This window comes from Glycine soja, chromosome 11 (assembly GCF_004193775.1).
Source record: "Glycine soja cultivar W05 chromosome 11, ASM419377v2, whole genome shotgun sequence".
NCBI classification, from domain to species: Eukaryota; Viridiplantae; Streptophyta; class Magnoliopsida; order Fabales; family Fabaceae; genus Glycine; species Glycine soja.
This window is the reverse complement of record NC_041012.1, coordinates 18,736,324-18,755,842: the sequence shown is the minus strand read 5'-3', so window position 1 is coordinate 18,755,842 and position 19,519 is coordinate 18,736,324. Positions and strand designations below refer to the sequence as shown.

Here is a 19,519-nt window from a genome sequence, read left to right as displayed (position 1 = left end):
TTATTATTTTTTTAAAAATTGTTTACAAAATTTCTGGAATCCCACAAAAGTAGGACCTCAACTACCTAGTTTATATACTATCATGATAGTAAAAAATTTTAAAAATTATTTTTTTAGAAATTTTTTATTCATTTAATTTATTTACAAAAATTGATAATTAAACAAATTTGATATTTAATTGAATGATGTTTTTAGATATTTATTATAATGATTAAAAATTAAATAAACATAATATTTAATTAAAAGATGTATTTAGATGTTTTTTTATAACAATTGATAATTAAATAAATTTAATATTTTTTAACATATGTAAATACTTATTAAACATATGATTTTTATTTATAATTTATATATGTAAATAAATTAATTATTAGATAAAAAATAATCATCACAAAATTTATTATGTAAATTTATATGTACATTCAATATAAATTAGAAATTTTAGTGTTATATATAATGACTATTTATTTATAACATAATATGTTTATTAACTCAATTCATTTGAATGTTTTATTAATACTGTAGAAGACACAAGTTCGATCCCTAATCATATGGATAGTCGATCAGTGAAAAAACAAAGAGCATTTTAGTCCTTTTATTATCTGGATGGCCCAAGAAATTCCCATATTTCATCCGCATCAATGAACATGCATAATTTAAAAGAGAAAAAAACAAAATCAAGTCAAAACTTTGGTTTACCACTTACGAAAAACATGAAAATATTCAGAAATCAAGTCACGGGTTCATTGAAACTGATTTTTTCCAAACTCAGGTTACAGTTTGGCAGTTCATGGCAGTTGACTAAATTGTTCATTTAGCAGTTTAGTTCTTTAAAACCGAACTGAAAAATAGTTCAGTTCAGTTTTTATCTACAACAGTTAAGTTTTTCTTAGTTAATTTTGGTTCAGTTAACTACAGTTCAGTTTATTTTGGCCACCCCAACCGGTGGACCAATGAAAACAGTAATTACTGTAGCTTGAAGCTAACCGTTAGATGTATTTCCAAATGTTTGAACGGACAAGATTTGATACTATTTTTTAAAATTTTTTTGAGAGAAAATGTTTTATATTAAACAAATAATTAAACTATTATATTATTTTTTATGTTTCTACAAATTGTCTGTTTTGACCCTAAACATTCTCTCCCTCTTTCCATCTTCACCTTCCCACTACCCACCGAACACTCTAGTTTCGCATCAATGAGTTTCAATTCTTCCATCCCGACACTCGTTTTCAAGCCCTCTACCCAACAAATATCAAGCCCTATATATTTAATTATGCGGTTCAAATTTATTCATAGATATCTTTTATATATATATATAATCTTTCCATTTCAGAAGTAATTATATTTTATCATCTAAATAAAATCAACTCTTCTACTCTCACTTTTAACACATCATTTCCAAACATTAATTTTACAACTGAAACTATAAATAATATGCTCATACAATACAAGCATTTTTACAAACAATACGAGAAAATCCATTACATTTACATCAAACTCCATCCAAAATGTTGTCCACAATTTTATAAATGAAGGCAGCCACATTCTCATCAGCAGTAGTAATAATTGTACTAGTGGTTCCAATCTCTATCGAGGCTTTGTAAGGGTCCTGTATGTGAACTATACACACAGTTTGTGATTTAGCATCACTCACACCATGTTGTATATTTCCACTGATGCCCATCTTTGATAATGCGGCCATAAGTTTTTCTGAATCAGGCAAACCCCAATGTACCAAAGACCTATTATTACTCAAGGAGTTTTTGTTATCATTATCAAATAGCAAGTGATGCCTACCATTTTCCATTAATAGCTCTCCCTTCAATTTTGCTATATTGATTTCTTCCTTTTTGAATGTTTTCCAATAAAAGTGGGAAGCCAAATCAGTTGCAATTTTTAACTCTGAACTGTCCTTTCGGTATGGTACTTTTAAAGTTTCAGCTTCAGTATAATACAAAACGGAGAAAGACTTCTTTTCACTTGAAAAGTTGATATGCAGTCTCAACTCCTCCGGACACTAGAGAATAAGAAAGGAATAAAAACGAAAACAAATAATCATTTTATCACATGCATAAGTATATTCTTAATACAATAATATAGAGTATAAACTATACAGTAATCTTTGTATAATTACCAGAACAGTCTTCGGCTGCAATGTCTTTAGTAAAGGTTGAACTTCATGCAACCTGCAATGCAGAAATAAAAACAGAGAGAATGCTAAACACATTGATCAAATTGTAGTCAGCTGAGATTACACTTTTTTGATAAAGATACATGCATAATTTTATGTTGTGTTTTTAACAATGAGTGGCTGCAATGTGATTCAGTTTACTGCGAAGGCCAATGAAAGCCTTTTGTCATTGTCAAAATATGCAAATTGGGATGAAGATGGGTACTGAGCCAGTAGATTTTGGGAAAACAGTTACATGAAATCCATGTTATCAACCTTGAGGACAAGGTTGTGTTTTAGGAGGCGTGGTATTGTTAGGACTATAAGGAAGGGGAGTTAGTTACTACAGCTAGGATATTGATTAGTTAGTCAAGGGATTAATTGGTTAGTTAGAGAAGTTTATTAGATATAAATAGGGGAAGAAGGATAGGAGAGAGGGAGATCTTATCATTTGTAGATTGAGCATTAGCTCTTTGATAAAGGGAAACCCTTGGAAGAAAGTTTTCTCTCATATTTTCTGTTCTTTTCTTACTAGTCTTCTTTTCTTTCTCATTTCAATTCTTGGTTCCTAACACAAACTCTAAACCACGTGGTCAAAGAGACTATGCTACCATGTCATAAACAAACAATCCCAAAAACTGAAGCTGTTAAATGAAGACATATTAATAGTTTTATATTATATATTGCATTTCAAACGAAAAAATTATAAAGAAAATACTGTTTTAAAAAATACACCAAGTTTTGAGTACAAGTATTTTGAAATGTAGAGGGAAGGGAAATAAAAGGACATAAAGTTAATATACGGTACTAACACTAGGGAGCCCATCCATACAATGTTAATTGTACAATCATCAGTTATCAAACAATTTATCAAGGTTGCATTTTACATTCTTGATAGGTTCTTCCCCCTATGATCTTTGGGTGACACAACTATATAGACCGTTACCGGCTAGATGTTGTTAGAGATTTTGAGAATTATCAGTAAGAACAATTAGATATACATGAATGTACATGATATATTGGAAGAAGTAACTAAGGGAAAGGTAAACCTACCCTATTCCAACAGGAAATACACATTGAAGAACCTTCATTGCAACAGGCTGGTAAGGTAAAAGTGATAGTGGATTCAAAACATCCTGCACAGAGTAAATTCAGTGCAACATAGGCCAAAGACATTCAAACTTCATTAAAAGGACGAAACTTAAAATACTGCACAAATCAAGATACATTTCTACCCAAAAAAAAAGGAATAAAATGACTACAGTGAAGCATCATAATAACTTTTTATTAAGTGAGGAAAATATCATACCTCAAGAATAAGTAAAGATTTTGGATCACCACACCATCGTCGAAGCAAATGAACAACAGGACCCATACGCAAATTCCGGTGAGGACAAAATACAATGCATGGTTCCTGCCAATTAATTCTACAAGCAACACATCAGTTTCTGTTAGAAACTTAGAAAATAAATAAAGAATATGCAAACCGTTTGACTTATGGCAGTTTGTTAAAATCAAACAAATGCTTCTCATATCTTGAGTAGTTGAGGCTATTAATAGAAACTCAACAATAAAGCACTAAAGTTTTCCCCAAATAGTTAACATTGCAAGAATACTTGATTTGCATATAAAAAGTGCAAAAAACATTAAATTAATCACTTCCATTATGAACAGTTTATTATACGGGAAGATAAAGAAAAAACATGATAAAAAGAACTCACAAGAGTTCATGAGAATGAATAGCAGGAACCACATGAATTTTTCTCTCTTTTAGGAGCTTGAGGTGTGCAAACAATGGTTCCCCATCAAATAGCTGCAGGCACCAATTAAAGTAGGTAAAACCCAAGTCAAACTTTATAAATAAAAGTAGGCTTAAATATGTTTTTTATTCCTAATAAATACTCAAGTTTTGAGTTTGCTCCCTAAAAATTTTTGCTTTGCGTTGAGTCCCCCATAAAACATCAATTTTGTTTTTGGCCCTTGATATTTTGTTTTAGTCCTTGATAAATTAGCGAATTTTGTGTTAATCCCGACTAATTACAAATGAATTTTTTTTATCAAGGAATAAACACAAAATTCGCTAATTTATCAGGGACTAAAAAAGTGTTAAGGACCAAAAACAAAATTGTTTTATTAGAGACTCAACGCAAAACAAAAATTTATTAAGAAACAAATGTAAAAATCAAATATTTATTAGGGATCAAAAACATATTTCAATCATAAAAGTATGCAAGTGCAATGGACCAATTTAATAATCCGTACTTTCTCTTGCCGCTGTTTGCAAAGCCACTCAGGTATGATGTTAAGCAACGCTAGTAACTCTTCAGCCACTGAAGAAATTATATAAACCGGAACCTACAAATAGAAAATTGCAATTATTTAATAATAGAAATCAGTGAGTAAGCATACAAGACATTAATCCAGAAATCCATTTTCCAGATAGTTATGTTTATTTGACTAGAAAGTTAAATAGATTTCTAATTCACTTTAAAAACTTCAAAGATGGAACTTCAAAATTCCCTATTTTTCCCAATTCCCATTACAAGGACAAACAAAAAAAGTAGAAGGAAGTAAAATTTAAATAATGAACACTGGCATTTGGTCTGGTCAAGTGTCTTGACAAACAAAAGTAGAAAATGAGAATAAGAAAACAAACAGAACTTAAGGCTAATGCCACATAGGTTGCTAAAGACAGGCATTTTACCAGTTAGTAGGAACAAGCAACTAAAAAGGATATGGGTATAGGGTTCTGCAGGACAACAGGGCTAATTAATGACACCCTCAAAATATATCCCACATTTCCATCATAGTTTTTCTTGACTTTGATAACTGATTAAAAGAGAACATAGTAAAAAATGGACACCTTTGTATCTGAAGCTTCAAGTGATGCTGTCATTTCCTCCAAAAGAAGCAAAATAGTTCCAAGTCGATCAAAAGGAATAAGAACTGAACCGCCTTGTTTGATATGTTCCATAGCATGTGAGCATATGAAAACCAGCTTTTCCTTTTCTTCTGAATACTCAACAGAGTTATGGTTGAATCCAGCCAAATCTTGAGAACTTTCAGCAATAACCAACATGAAAGTCAATATAAACAGACATAAATATTCATTACTACAAACAGAGGATGAAAACTTGAACAACGATAACTGAAGTGTCTGGATACAAAATAGAGTTTGAAGGGGAATAAAATTTCAAAATTTCATACCTAATAGGTAGTAACTTATCAGCAGTTGAAACAGAGTAATTATCCCCATTCTCACCATCTTGAGTATCACCCAAGGATAAGAAGTCTGAATAAATTAACACACAAGTCCCCTGTAAACTGTGGTAATCAAAAGGCATTGCATGTGCAGAAATGAAGCTGGATCCTGAAAGATAAGCAATATCTCCCTTTGGACTATTTAGGATCCAATTACAACTGCCTATTTCTATACCAGAGCTGAATGCCTTTATAACCAATGTACCATTGAAGCAAACTTCCTCAGCATAATTAACAGTGTGAATCTTTAGCATGAAATCCTTCACATCAGCTGCACTGAGAAATTCCACTAATTAAAACTTCAACCAAAATTTGCTATATTTGACTTCAAAGAAGAAATGGACACAGCAACAAGGTTTACATAACAGTGAAAAAAGCAACAGCTTAACTACACTAACAAAGACAATATAATACAGATATAATTGCCAAATGAGCACATATAAAATATAAAAATTATAAAAATGACACAAGGCAAATACCTGATAGAATCCCAGAATCCAGATGAGTGTTAAACTCATCCATCCCATACCCTGAATAGGATTCAAGTGATTTTGCTGAATCTTATGGTCAGTTTTGATGAGAGGAAAGAAAATAGAAAGAAAAAGAAAAAGTTGACTTCTAGAAACAAAAGTTCACATTTTCTCTTTGATTCAAATTTCAAAATTTACTCTCCCCTCATTTTCTATACTCTCAAACATATCAAGGGTTAGCGATAAAGCTTAAGCAAGGCAGCAACAAGGAAGTCAAAAGCATTTATACATGAAAAAATACAAGTAATCAATCACAAGATAATAAAATATCATAGAACCAGTGCATGTACTAGTCAAGCACACTTCATTCAGTTTTGGATATAGTATATTTAGTCCTACGTAAGTTTTGATATAAAATGCAAACTAATGGTAGATCACCTGTACAAAGGCATCCAACCACCCAACTCAACTCCATCTTTTCCCAAGATTAACTCTCTTAATTCAGAAGGAAGGACTTCAAGCTCTTCATGCCTCAGCCATGAAGGGAAATTCGATTCCCCTGGTCCATAAAACTGCCTGAATTCCGCATGCATTGATACAAGATCCTCCATCATTAGCTGGCCTATTCTTGCCGATGCTTCAGTTACATATATCTAACCAATTGAACAAACATTAACTATTAAGCTAACATTTTGGTGACAGAAATTAACAAAAATGAGAGCATAGTCCAATAATAATAACAATCACAACTTACAACATCAAAAGACTACCTTAGCTGAGAAACCCTTCGTTCGAGTAAGAAAGGGCAACCCCATAATACCCATTGGACTGGATATTAATACAACATCAATGAAAGAGGCATTCCACAGGTGCAAGTTATTAACAGTCTTGTACCAAGGTTCAGCAAAAAGTAAGCTTTTAGCATCAAGGAGATTTTCAATTTTCTGCCTTTTCCCAGACCCAAACCTTGAATCAAAAAAAGCATTGGCCTCAGTGTTGTAGCTTTCTTCAACTGGCAAGCAATCCAGAGCAGTTGGTACAGGAGAGAAGGCCATGAGAGCAGAAAGGTCTAGTGGGCAATCTAATAAGATCCTAATCCCACAAAAATTTAGCATATGACATGGTGGGAAGTGAAACCCCCCACCTTTGCTCAAACATGTCTGCAAAACCCAGGAAAGAACAAAATATTTTAAACCATGAAGAGAACATTTTTCCTGAAGTGTATAGAAGGTTCTTTCACATGCCACTACACATACAGGCACACACGAAAAAGGGATACAGTAAAAAAAACTCACAAACTTCATAGAGGATGACTTGAGAAGCCTTTTGCAGATTCCAGAAGAAGGTAGAAGTAGCTATGGAAGATGAAAGAGAGACAAACAGGACACAATAACTTTAGGTTTGAAGGGAACACTTTATCACAAAACAACCTACAAATGTGCCCCCATAAAATCAATTAATAAAAATAAAAACTCACTTAAAGCAAGGAAAATTTAAGTCAAAATAACAGGATCTCTTCAATGGATGAAGCAGACAGACCATGATTAAGCTCTAACCTTATATCTTGCTTTTGAATTCCAAAATTTACCTGAGCACCTATAAAGAATGGGTAGTGTCACAACCAAATGAAACACCAGACTCACAACACAAAGAAGCCCATAGCATTAAGCATCTTAAGTTTGAAAAGAGAGTTGCAATGCCATACAATGTGATGGCCCTTTCACGGCCTACTTATAATTCAGTTTGAAAACTCCTTTCCTGAGCTTGGTGGTTGGAGGGTGCTTCTTCAAATGGTGTGAATCATGCCAACCCTTGTTGAGTTTGAGTTTAAGATTACAAATATAGTTATCCCACCTGCAAAGGTGGTAGTTAGCCATCATATATTCCAAATGCAATTAATCTGCAGAACATGAAGTAATTTAAAAACATGCTATTATTTTCTGGAAAAAAAATTATTTATGTCTTTGGCTAATGTAGAACAAAGTAGTTGTTTTAATATGAATTGGGCAGATTTTAGGACACCAAATTCATCAAAAGTAAAAAATAAATAAAAATTGCAGGCCAAAATTCAAGACTCACCCAATCAAATCAAATGTAAGCTGAATGAAATATTCTCATAAGAATGAATGACGAGTTACCATCAGGAAAAAGAAACAAAATTTTGGAATCACTGTGAAGGTCAAGCTGTAGTCGCCGGAGTGAAAGTCCAAACAACAAAATTAATTAGAAGCTTGAGTTTGGCAAGTTAAATGAAACGGCGCATTTTGGTAAATAGATGTATGTCACTCATTAATTTCATTAAACTGTGTATTCTCCACTAATGTTATCAAATTCATACAGGTCATCGAGGTCGGGGTACTAAGTTACAGGGGTGGATCAATAGTTGACTCACTTGACCCAGTCTATATTAAAAAGAATTCTAAATAATTCATGACATCTTTAATTGTTGGCACAAATGATAGTGGCTTGTCCCTTATCAAGTGATTCATGTTCGAATCCTAATTGGTCCTTGACGTTGGAAGGGAAATACCCACCTTGTGTACGCTCAAGGTCCCCAACGAAGATTTGTCATGCTTTTGGGGGAACAACTTCCTACCAATATCATAGTTACCAAAAGAAAATCAGAGCACACATAGTTAAGACCATGAAGTGCAGTATCTATATTTTTCATTGAGTAAGAAAGATTCAAATAGTATGCAGTTAAAAACAGTGAAACAGAGCACTAAGCGCGCACCACAACCACAGGTTTCAAAGAATGGTTGAATAAAATCAGCCAGAAACAAGACCTAGCCTCCAGGAACGTCGCTTGCGAGGTGCGAACTGAGATAACTCAGAGGGAGGCGACGTTTCGAGACGAGGCGCCACCGGTGAGGAAGACACGGTTGCGCCGTTTCTGTGAATAAAGCCAAATGCCGGTGACCGAGTATCAGTGACGGTGACCGAAAAGAAACCAATTTACATATACACTATTCGCACGAATACTACCTTATGAGATAAAATTATGTTTTAAATATATTTAATAGGGATAAAAATATATTTAAGTTATAAAATTAAATTAAAGGTTTAATTATAAATTTTCATCTTTAAATTTTTAATATTTAACAAATTTTATTTTTAATAAACTAATTTAACTTATTTTATTCTAAACTTTTAATAAATTTACAAATTTCACCTCAAATATTTATTTATTAATAAACACAAAATTAAAGATAAATTTGATAAAAATAAAAAGTTAGAAGTAAAATTTGATAAAATAAAAAAAAATAGATGTAAAATTTGTAAAAAAAATAAAAAAAATCAAGGGTAAAAATATGATTATATTAAGAATAAAATGACAAATAAAATTTATAAATTTCTGAAGGGTTAGAAGTAAAATACGTCAAATTAAATCATTGAAAGTAAAATTTGTTAAAAATTAAAAGTTTATAATAAAAAATGGAAATAAACATAAATTGAATTAAAAAATAAAAATTATTTGAAAAATTCAAAACAAACTACGTTATATTATAATATTTTAAAAATTTAATAGAGAAAATATTTGTCATAAGTTAAAAATGTAATTAAAATTATTTTTTTACTGTAAATTAATTAAAATTATGATGAAAAATTATTTTTTATTTTTTATGCAATATGCAGGATAAATATTTATTTTATACAATTATAATTTATACTAAATAAATATTTTAATTATATAATATATAAATTATATTATAATTAAAATTTATAATAAATAAATTTTTTTTATCTTATCTTGCTATAGAGAACTAAAAAAATTTATGTATCTTGACATAATCAATGCAACAATTGATTACATAGAAAAATAAAAAAAACAGAGAATTAATTACTCACATCTTTCATGAAAGGAGATATTAGCCCATGTTTTATAGATAAATTAGACATCATTCTAAAATGTATATATAATTAAAACCATTAGGAAATATCCATGGAAGTCCACAAAGAGTAAAGAATGGATGACTTGCTTGGTATGCTTTTCTTGAATTCTTTCTCTTAGCAACATCCAATGCAAAGATCAAGTGGTAGAAATCTCAAACTGCCAAGATAAAGAACATTGTTTAGTTTTATTTAATTATTATAACAACTAGCAGCAACAGGAAATTCCCTGCCCTTATTCACTCACTTAATTAACCTTCTAAAGAAACTCATAATACCATAACAACAACTTAACATGACATCACAAGCAAATAACATATATGTTGAAATTAGATTAAAAAAAAGATTTAAATATGTTTTTGTCCTTCTAAGTTAGTATTTTTTTTTTAATTTTTAATTGGTTCATATAAGTTTGTTTTTTTAATTTTAGTTCTTTTAAGTTGGGTGTTTTTTTATTTTTGTTTTTATAAGATATTTTGTTTTTTTTAATTTTAATTTTAGTTTTTTTAAGTTGGGTGTTTTTTAATTTTGATTTCTTTGATTTTAATTTTTTTATTTATAGTCCCCATAAATTTACACTTAAAGGATCAAACTTGAAAAAAAAGATGCAAATTTACAAGAACTAAAACAAACTGAAAGCTTTACAAAAAGATTTGAAAGAGCTCAATGAATTTTGTAACCATCTAAATGAGAAAAGGTATGATCTGTGGAGAGAGTGCGCACAAACACACAAAGATTATAAGGACTTGGAAAAGAGTAAACATAATATTTGGGTGGACTATGAAAACCACAAAAAGTCTATCTAGTTCTTAAATGAAAAAATTTTGAAGAATGAAACTTTAGTAGGTCACCCTCATGATGTTATAAAACTTCATGATGAAATTGACTCTTTAAAGTCCACATTGACCAAATTTGTTGGTGGAACATAAGCTTTTTGAGAAATTGTTAATGTACAGTAGATGCCTTACAAACAAATCTAGCAATGGGTATGGGGAAAAATATATAGTCATGATGAGAAAACCATTGTTTGCTACTCCTGTGGCAAGGTTGGACACATGACATCCAAATGGAGGGACTTATCTAGAAAAGGAGCATTCAATGCATTTTCCAGTAACAAGAAAAGACTAAAAAAGATTTGGTTACTTAAGAACAAAATAATTCAAGTTGCAGGTCCTTGATAACAGGAAAGACACACTCATCATGATACTTGGACAGTGTTGCTCATGACACATGACAGGAGGAAGGTTTACATTTCAATGCATGACTCCCTATCATGGTGGAACCGTAACTTGTAGAGGCAATAAAAAAGGGCTAATAACATGAGTGAGTAAGATAGGTATACATCTCTGTTCCTATATTAATAATGCTTTATTTGCTAAAGAGTTAAAACACAATATGCTAAAGATAAGTCAATTATGTGACAAGTGAATATGATTTTTCCTTTAAGAAGGGTGCATCGTCCAAAACAAAGATAAGTCCATACTATTTTCTGCTAAGAGGAAAAGAAACTTCTACAAGATTAAACTTGGTGAGATATAGATCAAAATGTATATTACTTATTGTCTGTCAAAGAAAATCATTAGGTATGACATAAAAACTTGGTCATGCTAGCTTGAGGTTAATCTCAAAGTTTCAAAAAACACAAGAGGCCTACCAACTACGTCATATAAAGATGATTTGCTTTATGAGGCATGTAAAATGAGAAACAAGTAAAAAAAAATCTTTTTACAATAAAAATATGATTTCCACTTCTAGACCACTAGAGTTGCTACATAATGTGATGTTCACTTTCTAGCTGTCATGATGTAACAACTTACCAAACCTTTATAAGGAATCTTTCTGAGGTTCCCATTCTGAGGAACCTTTATGAGAGATATTCTAAAAAACCATAAGAATAATAACCATTCTAATGTTTGTTGAAACTAAGTACATGCTTTATTGAATTCTCTTGATGAAGTTCATATTGATATTTCAATGCTTGCATCTTCATATCTCCTTAACACTTCATGCATTGGGAGCAGAAAGAAACAAAGCTTGAAGCACGTGGAGAAACAAGTTTGAGAGAAAATCAAAGAAAATTAGAGATAACTCACACATAGCATTTCAGAAATTTGAAAAAATTCGAATGAGAGAACTCATAAAGTGCTTATGAAGTATGAAGTCTAAGAAAAGTAAGAGTGAAGAGAAACAAGGAGTGTTGCTCATGCGTCTCTAAAGGGTGAAAAGGGAAAAGTGTGCGCGTAAAATATTACTTAAGTTGTTGGTTTTTAACTAATAGAAACAAGTGACATAATTATTTTTGAAAAGGACTTAATGACAATAGTTTTCTATGAACCACCATTAATTCGCTACTTAGGGGTATTATGTTTCTAAATGGTTTTGGCTTTGGCTTTGTATAGTGTAGAGTCTCACAACATGGGCTAGATTGGTCTTTCTTGTAAGCTCTTGGGAGCTTTTAGTACCCTTTTAATACAACTATTTCTTTGCCCATAAAAAAACATTAAAGAGTGAGATTTCATTCTTTTCACTTTCTCATTTTAATTTTTTTTATATTCTCTCACTTTTTTCGTTACATAGTGATCATCACAAATAGTTTGTGCATGGAAAACTTGATATTGTGGTACCAAAATGAACTCACTTCTCTTTTGAATTTCTTATACCACAAGAACTTGTCCTAAAGTAAGATATCATTATAAGGGAAGCTTTTAACTTGATAATACTTTTTGTCTCATTACTTTCTACACTACTACATAAAGAGGCTTTTGATTGCCTCAAGCGTGCGGTAACTACCACCCCTATCATTCAGGCACCTGATTGGACAGCCCATTTGAGTTAATGTGCGATGCATCCAATCACGCATTGGGAGCTATCCTTGCTCAAAAGATTAACAAGTTGCCTCAGGTGATCTACTACGCCTCCAGAACTCTGGATGTTGCTCAAGCAAATTACACTACCACAGAGAAGGAGTTACTAGCGATAGTTTTTGCTCTTAAAAAATTTCGTTCATATTTGCTTGGTACGCATGTTATTGTTTATACTGATCATGTAGCTCTGAAGTACCTTTTGAAGAAGGCTGAATCAAAGCCTAGATTGATCAGGTGGATGCTTTGGCTCCAAGAGTTTGATTTGGAGATCCATGATCGGAGTGGCGCACAGAACCTCATGGCTGACCACCTGAGTAGGATTGAGCGTGCGTCTGAGGACTCACCCATTTGAGATGATTTTCCAGATGACCATTTGTACATTCTGTATAGTATTTCTGATTCCTTCCCCACTCCTTGGTTTGCTAATATTGTGAATTATTTGGTTGCTTCTATTTTTCCTCCCTTAGCATCTAAAGCTTAAAATGATAAAATTAAGAGCGATGCTAAGCATTATATTTGGGATGACCCCTATTTGTGGAAGTTGTGCAGCGACCAGGTTATTAGGAGATGCATTCCAGACCATGAGATTGACTCAGTCCTACAATTCTGTCATTCTTCCGCACCAGGTGGCCATCTTGGCATACAGATGACAGCTCACAAGGTGCTTGACTGCGGTTTCTATTGGCCCACCATCTTCAAGGATGCATGGAGAATCTGTAGCACTTGTGAGCCTTGTCAGAGAGCAGGCGGCTCACCTTCATGGAGACAGCAAATGCCTCAACAACCCATGTTATTCTGTGAGGTGTTTGATGTCTGGGGTATAGATTTTATGGGGCCTTTCCCTGTCTCTTTTGGTTTTGTTTATATTCTCCTTGTTGTTGATTATGTTTCAAAATGGGTGGAAGCCAAACCCACCAGAGCTAACGATGCTAAGGTTGTTGTGGATTTTGTTAGATCTAATCTGTTTTGCAGGTTTGGAATCCCTAGAGTCATCGTTAGTGATCAAGGCACCCATTTTTGTAACAGATCCATGTATGCCTTGCTCAAAAAGTATGAGGTCGTGCATAGAATTTCCACACCATACCACCCCCAAACTAATGGGCAAACTGAGATTTTAAACAGGGAGATAAAAAGGATCTTGGAGAAGATTGTGCAGCCGAACAAAAAGGATTGGAGCACCAGGCTAGATGATGCTCTTTGGGCGCATAGGACTGCCTACAAAGCACCCATAGGAATGTCTCCTTATCGGGTTGTCTTTGGCAATGCATGCCATCTTCCTATAGAGATAGAGCATAAAGCCTACTGGGCTGTAAAGACCTGCAACTTCTCTATTGATCAGGTTGGATAGGAAAGGAAGTTGCAACTAAGTGAGCTAGATGAGATCCATTTAGAAGCCTATGAGAATTCCAAATTCTACAAGGAGAAGACCAAGAAGTTCCATGACAACTTGATAGCTAAGAAAGACTTCGTGGTTGGACAAAAAGTTTTATTGTATAACTCTAGGCTCGGACTCATGAGTGGTAAGTTGAGGTCAAAGTGGATTGGTCCTTTTGTGGTGACTAATGTTTTTCCTTATGGTACAGTTGAGATCAAAAGTGAATCCACAGATAAGGGCTTCAAGGTCAATGGACACCGGCTGAAACCATTTCTCATAAATCCCTCCTTAGTGGATGTAGTGGCGGAGGAGACCTCCTTACTTCACCCTACTTCTCTTCCGCCATGACTTAGGGAGTTTTCTTTTTGTCTCCTTCTTTACTTTTATTGCACTTGTCCAAATTTATTGATTGCTTTGATTGTTCTTGATCTTATGGTTGTACTACATTGAGGACAATGTGTTGTTTAAGTGTGAGGGGGGGGGGGGGGGAGAAGATTGATCTTTAATTTTATTAGGTTTTCTAGTTTAATTTTGGTTTTATGTTTTGTGTACAACATTGCATGTTCTCTTTGAATTATAGGTTATGTACAGGTAATGGGTAATTGTTTTTGAAATAGGAGTTTCTTGGCATTTTGTGAATTGAAATTCTTGTTTTTCTCTGCATGTCAAGTTAGTTTTGAAAGTTTGAATTGAAGGTGATAGATTTACCCTTGGTGAGAATTTGAGCCATCATCATCTACTTTATTCGGCGTGTTTTGCCCCATTGATTGCTTGCACAATAGCCTTGGCTTGAATCTTGTTGATACTTCTTGCTTCACATGCATGTTGGGAGATGATTTAGGCATTTTATTCTTATAAGCCCCTAACCAAATGAGCCTACCCTGAATTAATTCATTTGATAGCCCCTTTGAGCCTATGTTCCCCCTTTTTTGTTTTGAAGCTCATTACAAGCCTTAAGTGAAAAACCATGATTTCACCCTACCCTTAGAGTGTGTTTGGATGGAGGAATTTAAAATTTTGAAAATTTTGAAATTCTAAGAATTTCAAATACTTCAATTGAAATTCTTTTATTTTCAAAATTTTGTGTTTGGATAAAAAAAAGTTAAAATTACGAGGGTGAAAAAAATGAATGAAAAAAAAGAAAAGATATAATTGGTGTGCTAGTTATATGTGTTCTTCTACGTTCTCAGGTCCGATCGATGTTTAACAACTTGAGACGGTGTTTCTTGAAGAAGACGATAAGAAGAGAATTTCAATTTCCCACCTTTTAGAAGGAAATTGAAATTCCAGATTTTTAGTTATTTAAAATTCTGTTTTAAAATTCTAAAATTTTAAATTCTTCACAAAAAACATCCAAACAATGAATTCTAGATTCTGAAATTCAAATTCTCTCATAAATTACTTTGCTCAGTTAAAATTCTCTATCCAAACATACTCTTAAGGAATTTTGGAGCTTTGGAATTGTTTTGGGAATAAGTGTGAGGGGGGGGGGGGGTATGTTTCATTGGATGATATGTTTTTCTTGGCCATGCTTGATGATGTATACATATATTGCCTAATTGTTGCTTTATTTTTCAGTTGCTTTCAAATGCTACTGTCCACGTTCAAAAAAAAAATGAAGTTGAATAAATGAAGTCTTGGTTTGAAGACTTGGATTGGTTGAAGACTTGGTTGATTTTGTTTTGGGTTTACTTTTTAAAGCTTAATTTGTAATTTTGGTTTTGGGGTTTACTACTTTTTCTTACTTCCCACTTATTCCCCATTGCTACTCTATTCCTTTAGGTTTTAGCTACTATCCCATACTTTCATCTACCTTGTCCTTGGCCCCATTACAACCTTAAAAGACCTTTTGATCCTCATGTGCATGTGCTTGTGATGTGGTTGTCAATTTTAGAGTCTTGCCAAGTCTATGTGGTGTTTGTTTTCATGGGTGCTCTGAGAGTAAACAGTAGCCTAGACACTTGAGAGATAGAGTGCATATCTTGTGAGGCTTTATCACTTTTCATTCTTGAGCTGATTGATTATCTTGACATTTTTGAGATGCTTGGATGATTTTCATGACGGCCTTGACTCTTTAACTCTTTACATGTTGGATGTTACCCATTCTTTTCATTCCTTGAGATTCATTGAAAAATATGTAACTGTTGTCGTGTCTGTTTGTTTCTTTTTAATGTCTCTAGATTTGTCCCTTGCTTTGCTTTTTGATTTTTCCCAAGAGTGCAAAAGGCTAAGTGTGAGGGGATTTGATGTGTCATCATTTTCTCCTATTTCTTAACACTTTTTGTCACCATTTTAATTACTGATTAGCCTTAATTGTCAATTTAATTATGCAGTTTTATCAATTGGGCCTACTGGACTAATTTTGTGTTTTTAATTTAATTTCAGGAGAATTATAAGCAATTGGGCTTGAATCCGGAATTGAGCTTGTACTTGAAGACAACAGACTATTTTATTCTACCAAATCTTATCTTATCTAGATTTTATCTCATCTAGATCTTATCTTATCTTATCTTATCTTATCTAGATTTTATTTCATCTATATATTATTTCATCTAGATTTTGTCTTATCTTATCTAGATTTTATTTTATTTATGGGCTTGGACTTAAAACACCAAGGTTCTAGTTTTAGTCTCTCTCTCCTCTTTTTGTTTTAGTCATTTTTTGTTTTAGGGAGAAAGAATAATTTTAGGTTTTGCAATTCCAGTTTTTACTATTCACGTAGCAATAAAATTTCGTTTTCTGCTTCAATCTACAATTTTCGTTTCTACTGATTAATTGAAGGCTAAGTCTTCAACGTTGTTTTCTCTTGAGGATCAAGCACAACTCTCTTAGAGGTTTTATTATTTCTATTGAATTCTGACCAGTTTTTCCTCTTCACCAATTACTCTATATTTGTTGCTATTAATCCATGCATGCTTAATGCTTGATTAATTGTCTCTGCGCTTAATTTGCGTTCATGCTTAATGATCAGTTTCATTCATGATTAATTGGCGTATGTGTTGCTTAATCACATAATGAATGCCTTATGTTAAATTTCGCCTAGTAATTTAATTTAGGGTTGGATTAAGTGGTTGAACTGATAAAGGATAAATCCTCGTAACCTAGGATAAGAGACTTACTTGTGAATCAAGGGGAAACAACGTGTTTTAATTATGATATTTTCTAATTTAATTTTACTTGCTGTTTAATTTACAAAAACAAATAACCCCCCCTTCAATTCGTTACTGTTTTATTACTATCTGTTATGAACGTTTGGTTGACCATTGCTCGTTGGGAGATGACCTAGGATCACTTCCTAGATACTGCATTTTTAATGTTTATTTGATTCGGGTACGACCTCGATCTGCTTGACAACATTATCCCTTTTCCTCTTTGCCAAAATAGAGGAAAAAGTGTTGAGGGTGACATCAGTAGTAACAACAACAAGACCAACCTCACTAGCAGGTTGGCCCCCTTCTCCAACAGATAGAGCAGCAGTAGACGATGGCACGGTCCCATTTGCAGGTCTGACCTGCTTCACAAGTGGCCTCCAAGCAAAGTCACCCATAATACCTGCAAAACAAGCAAGACAATAACATAAACACATGCTAGTCATTGGCCGACACCGACCTCAGACAAAAATGAGGGCAAGGTTAGGCACTTACCATCTAAGGAAGCGAGAGGATCACTAGCCGAAGGAAGAGACAAAATGGCTTGTGCGTCCAATGGGGCTGGCAGCTGCTACAAAATTGCTTTGTCGATCCTCTCCATAAGGGTCAACAGATCCTCGTCATACGACTTAAACCCGGTGGGATCAAATTGCCAATAGAATAGGAAGTGGGGCTCCCCGTCCCTGTTAAGCATCAATGGCATGCTATCAGCCACGACATCAGTAGCCAGAACCTTGAAAAAGTGGTCCTTAAAACAGCGAAAGATGTTTGAGTCAAACTCGAACAACTTCTTAGACATACTGTTCAAGGAGACCCATCCAATCTTGCCAGACAATTTCATTTGGAAGAAAAATAAGAAGACCAGTACACTAGGCCAGATGTTGGAGAAAGGATACAAAACTTCAAAAGCCCTCACCATCGTGCAACTGTTCGAGTGAAGTTGGGAAAGGGCCACATTCAAGTGCTCCAACAGAGCACATTGAAAAGTGGTTAAGGGTAAAATGACACCCAGGACCTCAAACAAACATCTGTACATGAAAAAGAAAGGCGACAACCAGGCACCGCCCTAAAAAATGGGAAGTCATCACTCCTGCAAGCCTGAACGACCAGCTTACAGGAGTGTTCAGGGTTCACTAGCTTCACCTGGTGCTAAAACGCAATGACACTCGTTGCCGAGGTCAGATCTTCAAAACATCATCCCTCACCCACTCATAGCCAACAACGGTCGGAGTGGATGACGACAACCAAGCACTTAGGCTATGTCGCATGCGGGGAGACACCCTTATATCTCCATCGCCGCTACTTCTCCTCACACCCCAGAAGCAGAAGGGGGGAGGATCACTGTGATCGGGACAGGCTCCTGATAGCAGTGGAAGGCCGCGCCATGACCCTCCTCATTTTTTTGAAACTTTCATAATTAATATTAATATTTTGATTATAATTTTTTTATTTTGTTAATTTTTAATTATTAGATAAGATTTTACTCTACTTTAAGGGTTTTTTAAACATTGTACATGTCCTGTGGGCTTTTTCTTTGTGGCTCTAGTTCATGATTGTTAAATTAATATCCTTAAAAATATAGGATAAATTTAGAATTCATTCAATTTTAATTTTTTTTTAAATTTTAAATTCTTTTATTTGTAGAAATATAGAACATATCTCAATAAATTATTTTATTAATAGAACATATCATATTCAATTACATAAATGATATAGACTCACAATTATATTATATGAGTTTAATGATTAAGCATTGACAATATAAAATAATTTTAATGTAATCAAATCATAAATTATCATTTATATGATTTTTAAGTTATAAAAATCAACAAACTTACTATACACAAGTGATTTGTGATTAGATAACTATGTAAAACTATTTTACATTATTAGTGCATATTTCTTTTTTCTCATATTGTAGTATTAGCAAACATGTTTTGATAGTTTTATTTGTTTCTTATCTCATAAAATTATTTATTTATTTTCATGTGTTAATTTGTGTTGTATTTGTAAAAAAAATAATTAATTTAAATATTTGTATCCATAATTTAATTATTTTAATTTCTATTTTTATGAAAATTAATTTAATTTAATTTCTGTTATGAATTGACAAATAAAATAATTTTTATAAAAAATGGTTATTATTGCCCGCCTTATATTTTTAATCCTGGGTCCACTCCTATGTATATGAGTCTACGGGTCTAATGCGCATCACATTTTTTGTATATCTTTGTGTATAAAATGTTTGAGTTGTATGAGACATGCTTGCGGAATATAATTGTTTATAAATATATCTTACCTATTTATGATTTCTTTAATGTTTTAATTTTTTTGTA

At 33.0% G+C, this 19,519-nt stretch overlaps 1 protein-coding gene across 9 annotated transcripts; it reads right to left on the bottom strand.

Moving 5' to 3' along the window:
- Positions 1–1,398: 1,398 nt before the first annotated feature.
- Positions 1,399–8,874, bottom strand: LOC114376817 (integrator complex subunit 9). 9 transcript variants are annotated; one of them, XM_028335105.1, is made up of 15 exons: positions 8,639–8,874; positions 8,439–8,496; positions 7,984–8,088; positions 7,461–7,758; positions 7,200–7,334; positions 6,675–7,064; positions 6,343–6,557; positions 5,381–5,710; positions 5,037–5,232; positions 4,436–4,528; positions 3,895–3,986; positions 3,483–3,600; positions 3,227–3,309; positions 2,138–2,189; positions 1,399–2,020 (listed from the first exon to the last, which is right to left on the bottom strand). In XM_028335105.1, exons 5-15 carry the CDS (start codon positions 7,206–7,208, stop codon positions 1,496–1,498), a joined length of 2,103 nt encoding a protein of 700 aa, XP_028190906.1. In that variant the 5' UTR covers positions 7,209–7,334; positions 7,461–7,758; positions 7,984–8,088; positions 8,439–8,496; positions 8,639–8,874; the 3' UTR covers positions 1,399–1,495. The 9 variants fall into 9 exon arrangements, with proteins under 9 accessions (XP_028190906.1, XP_028190909.1, XP_028190907.1 ...); XM_028335108.1 differs by lacking the exon at positions 7,984–8,088 and having other exon boundaries at positions 7,444–7,500; positions 7,610–7,758; XM_028335106.1 differs by lacking the exon at positions 7,984–8,088 and having other exon boundaries at positions 7,461–7,500; positions 7,610–7,758.
- Between the last annotated feature and the right edge of the window lie 10,645 nt (positions 8,875–19,519).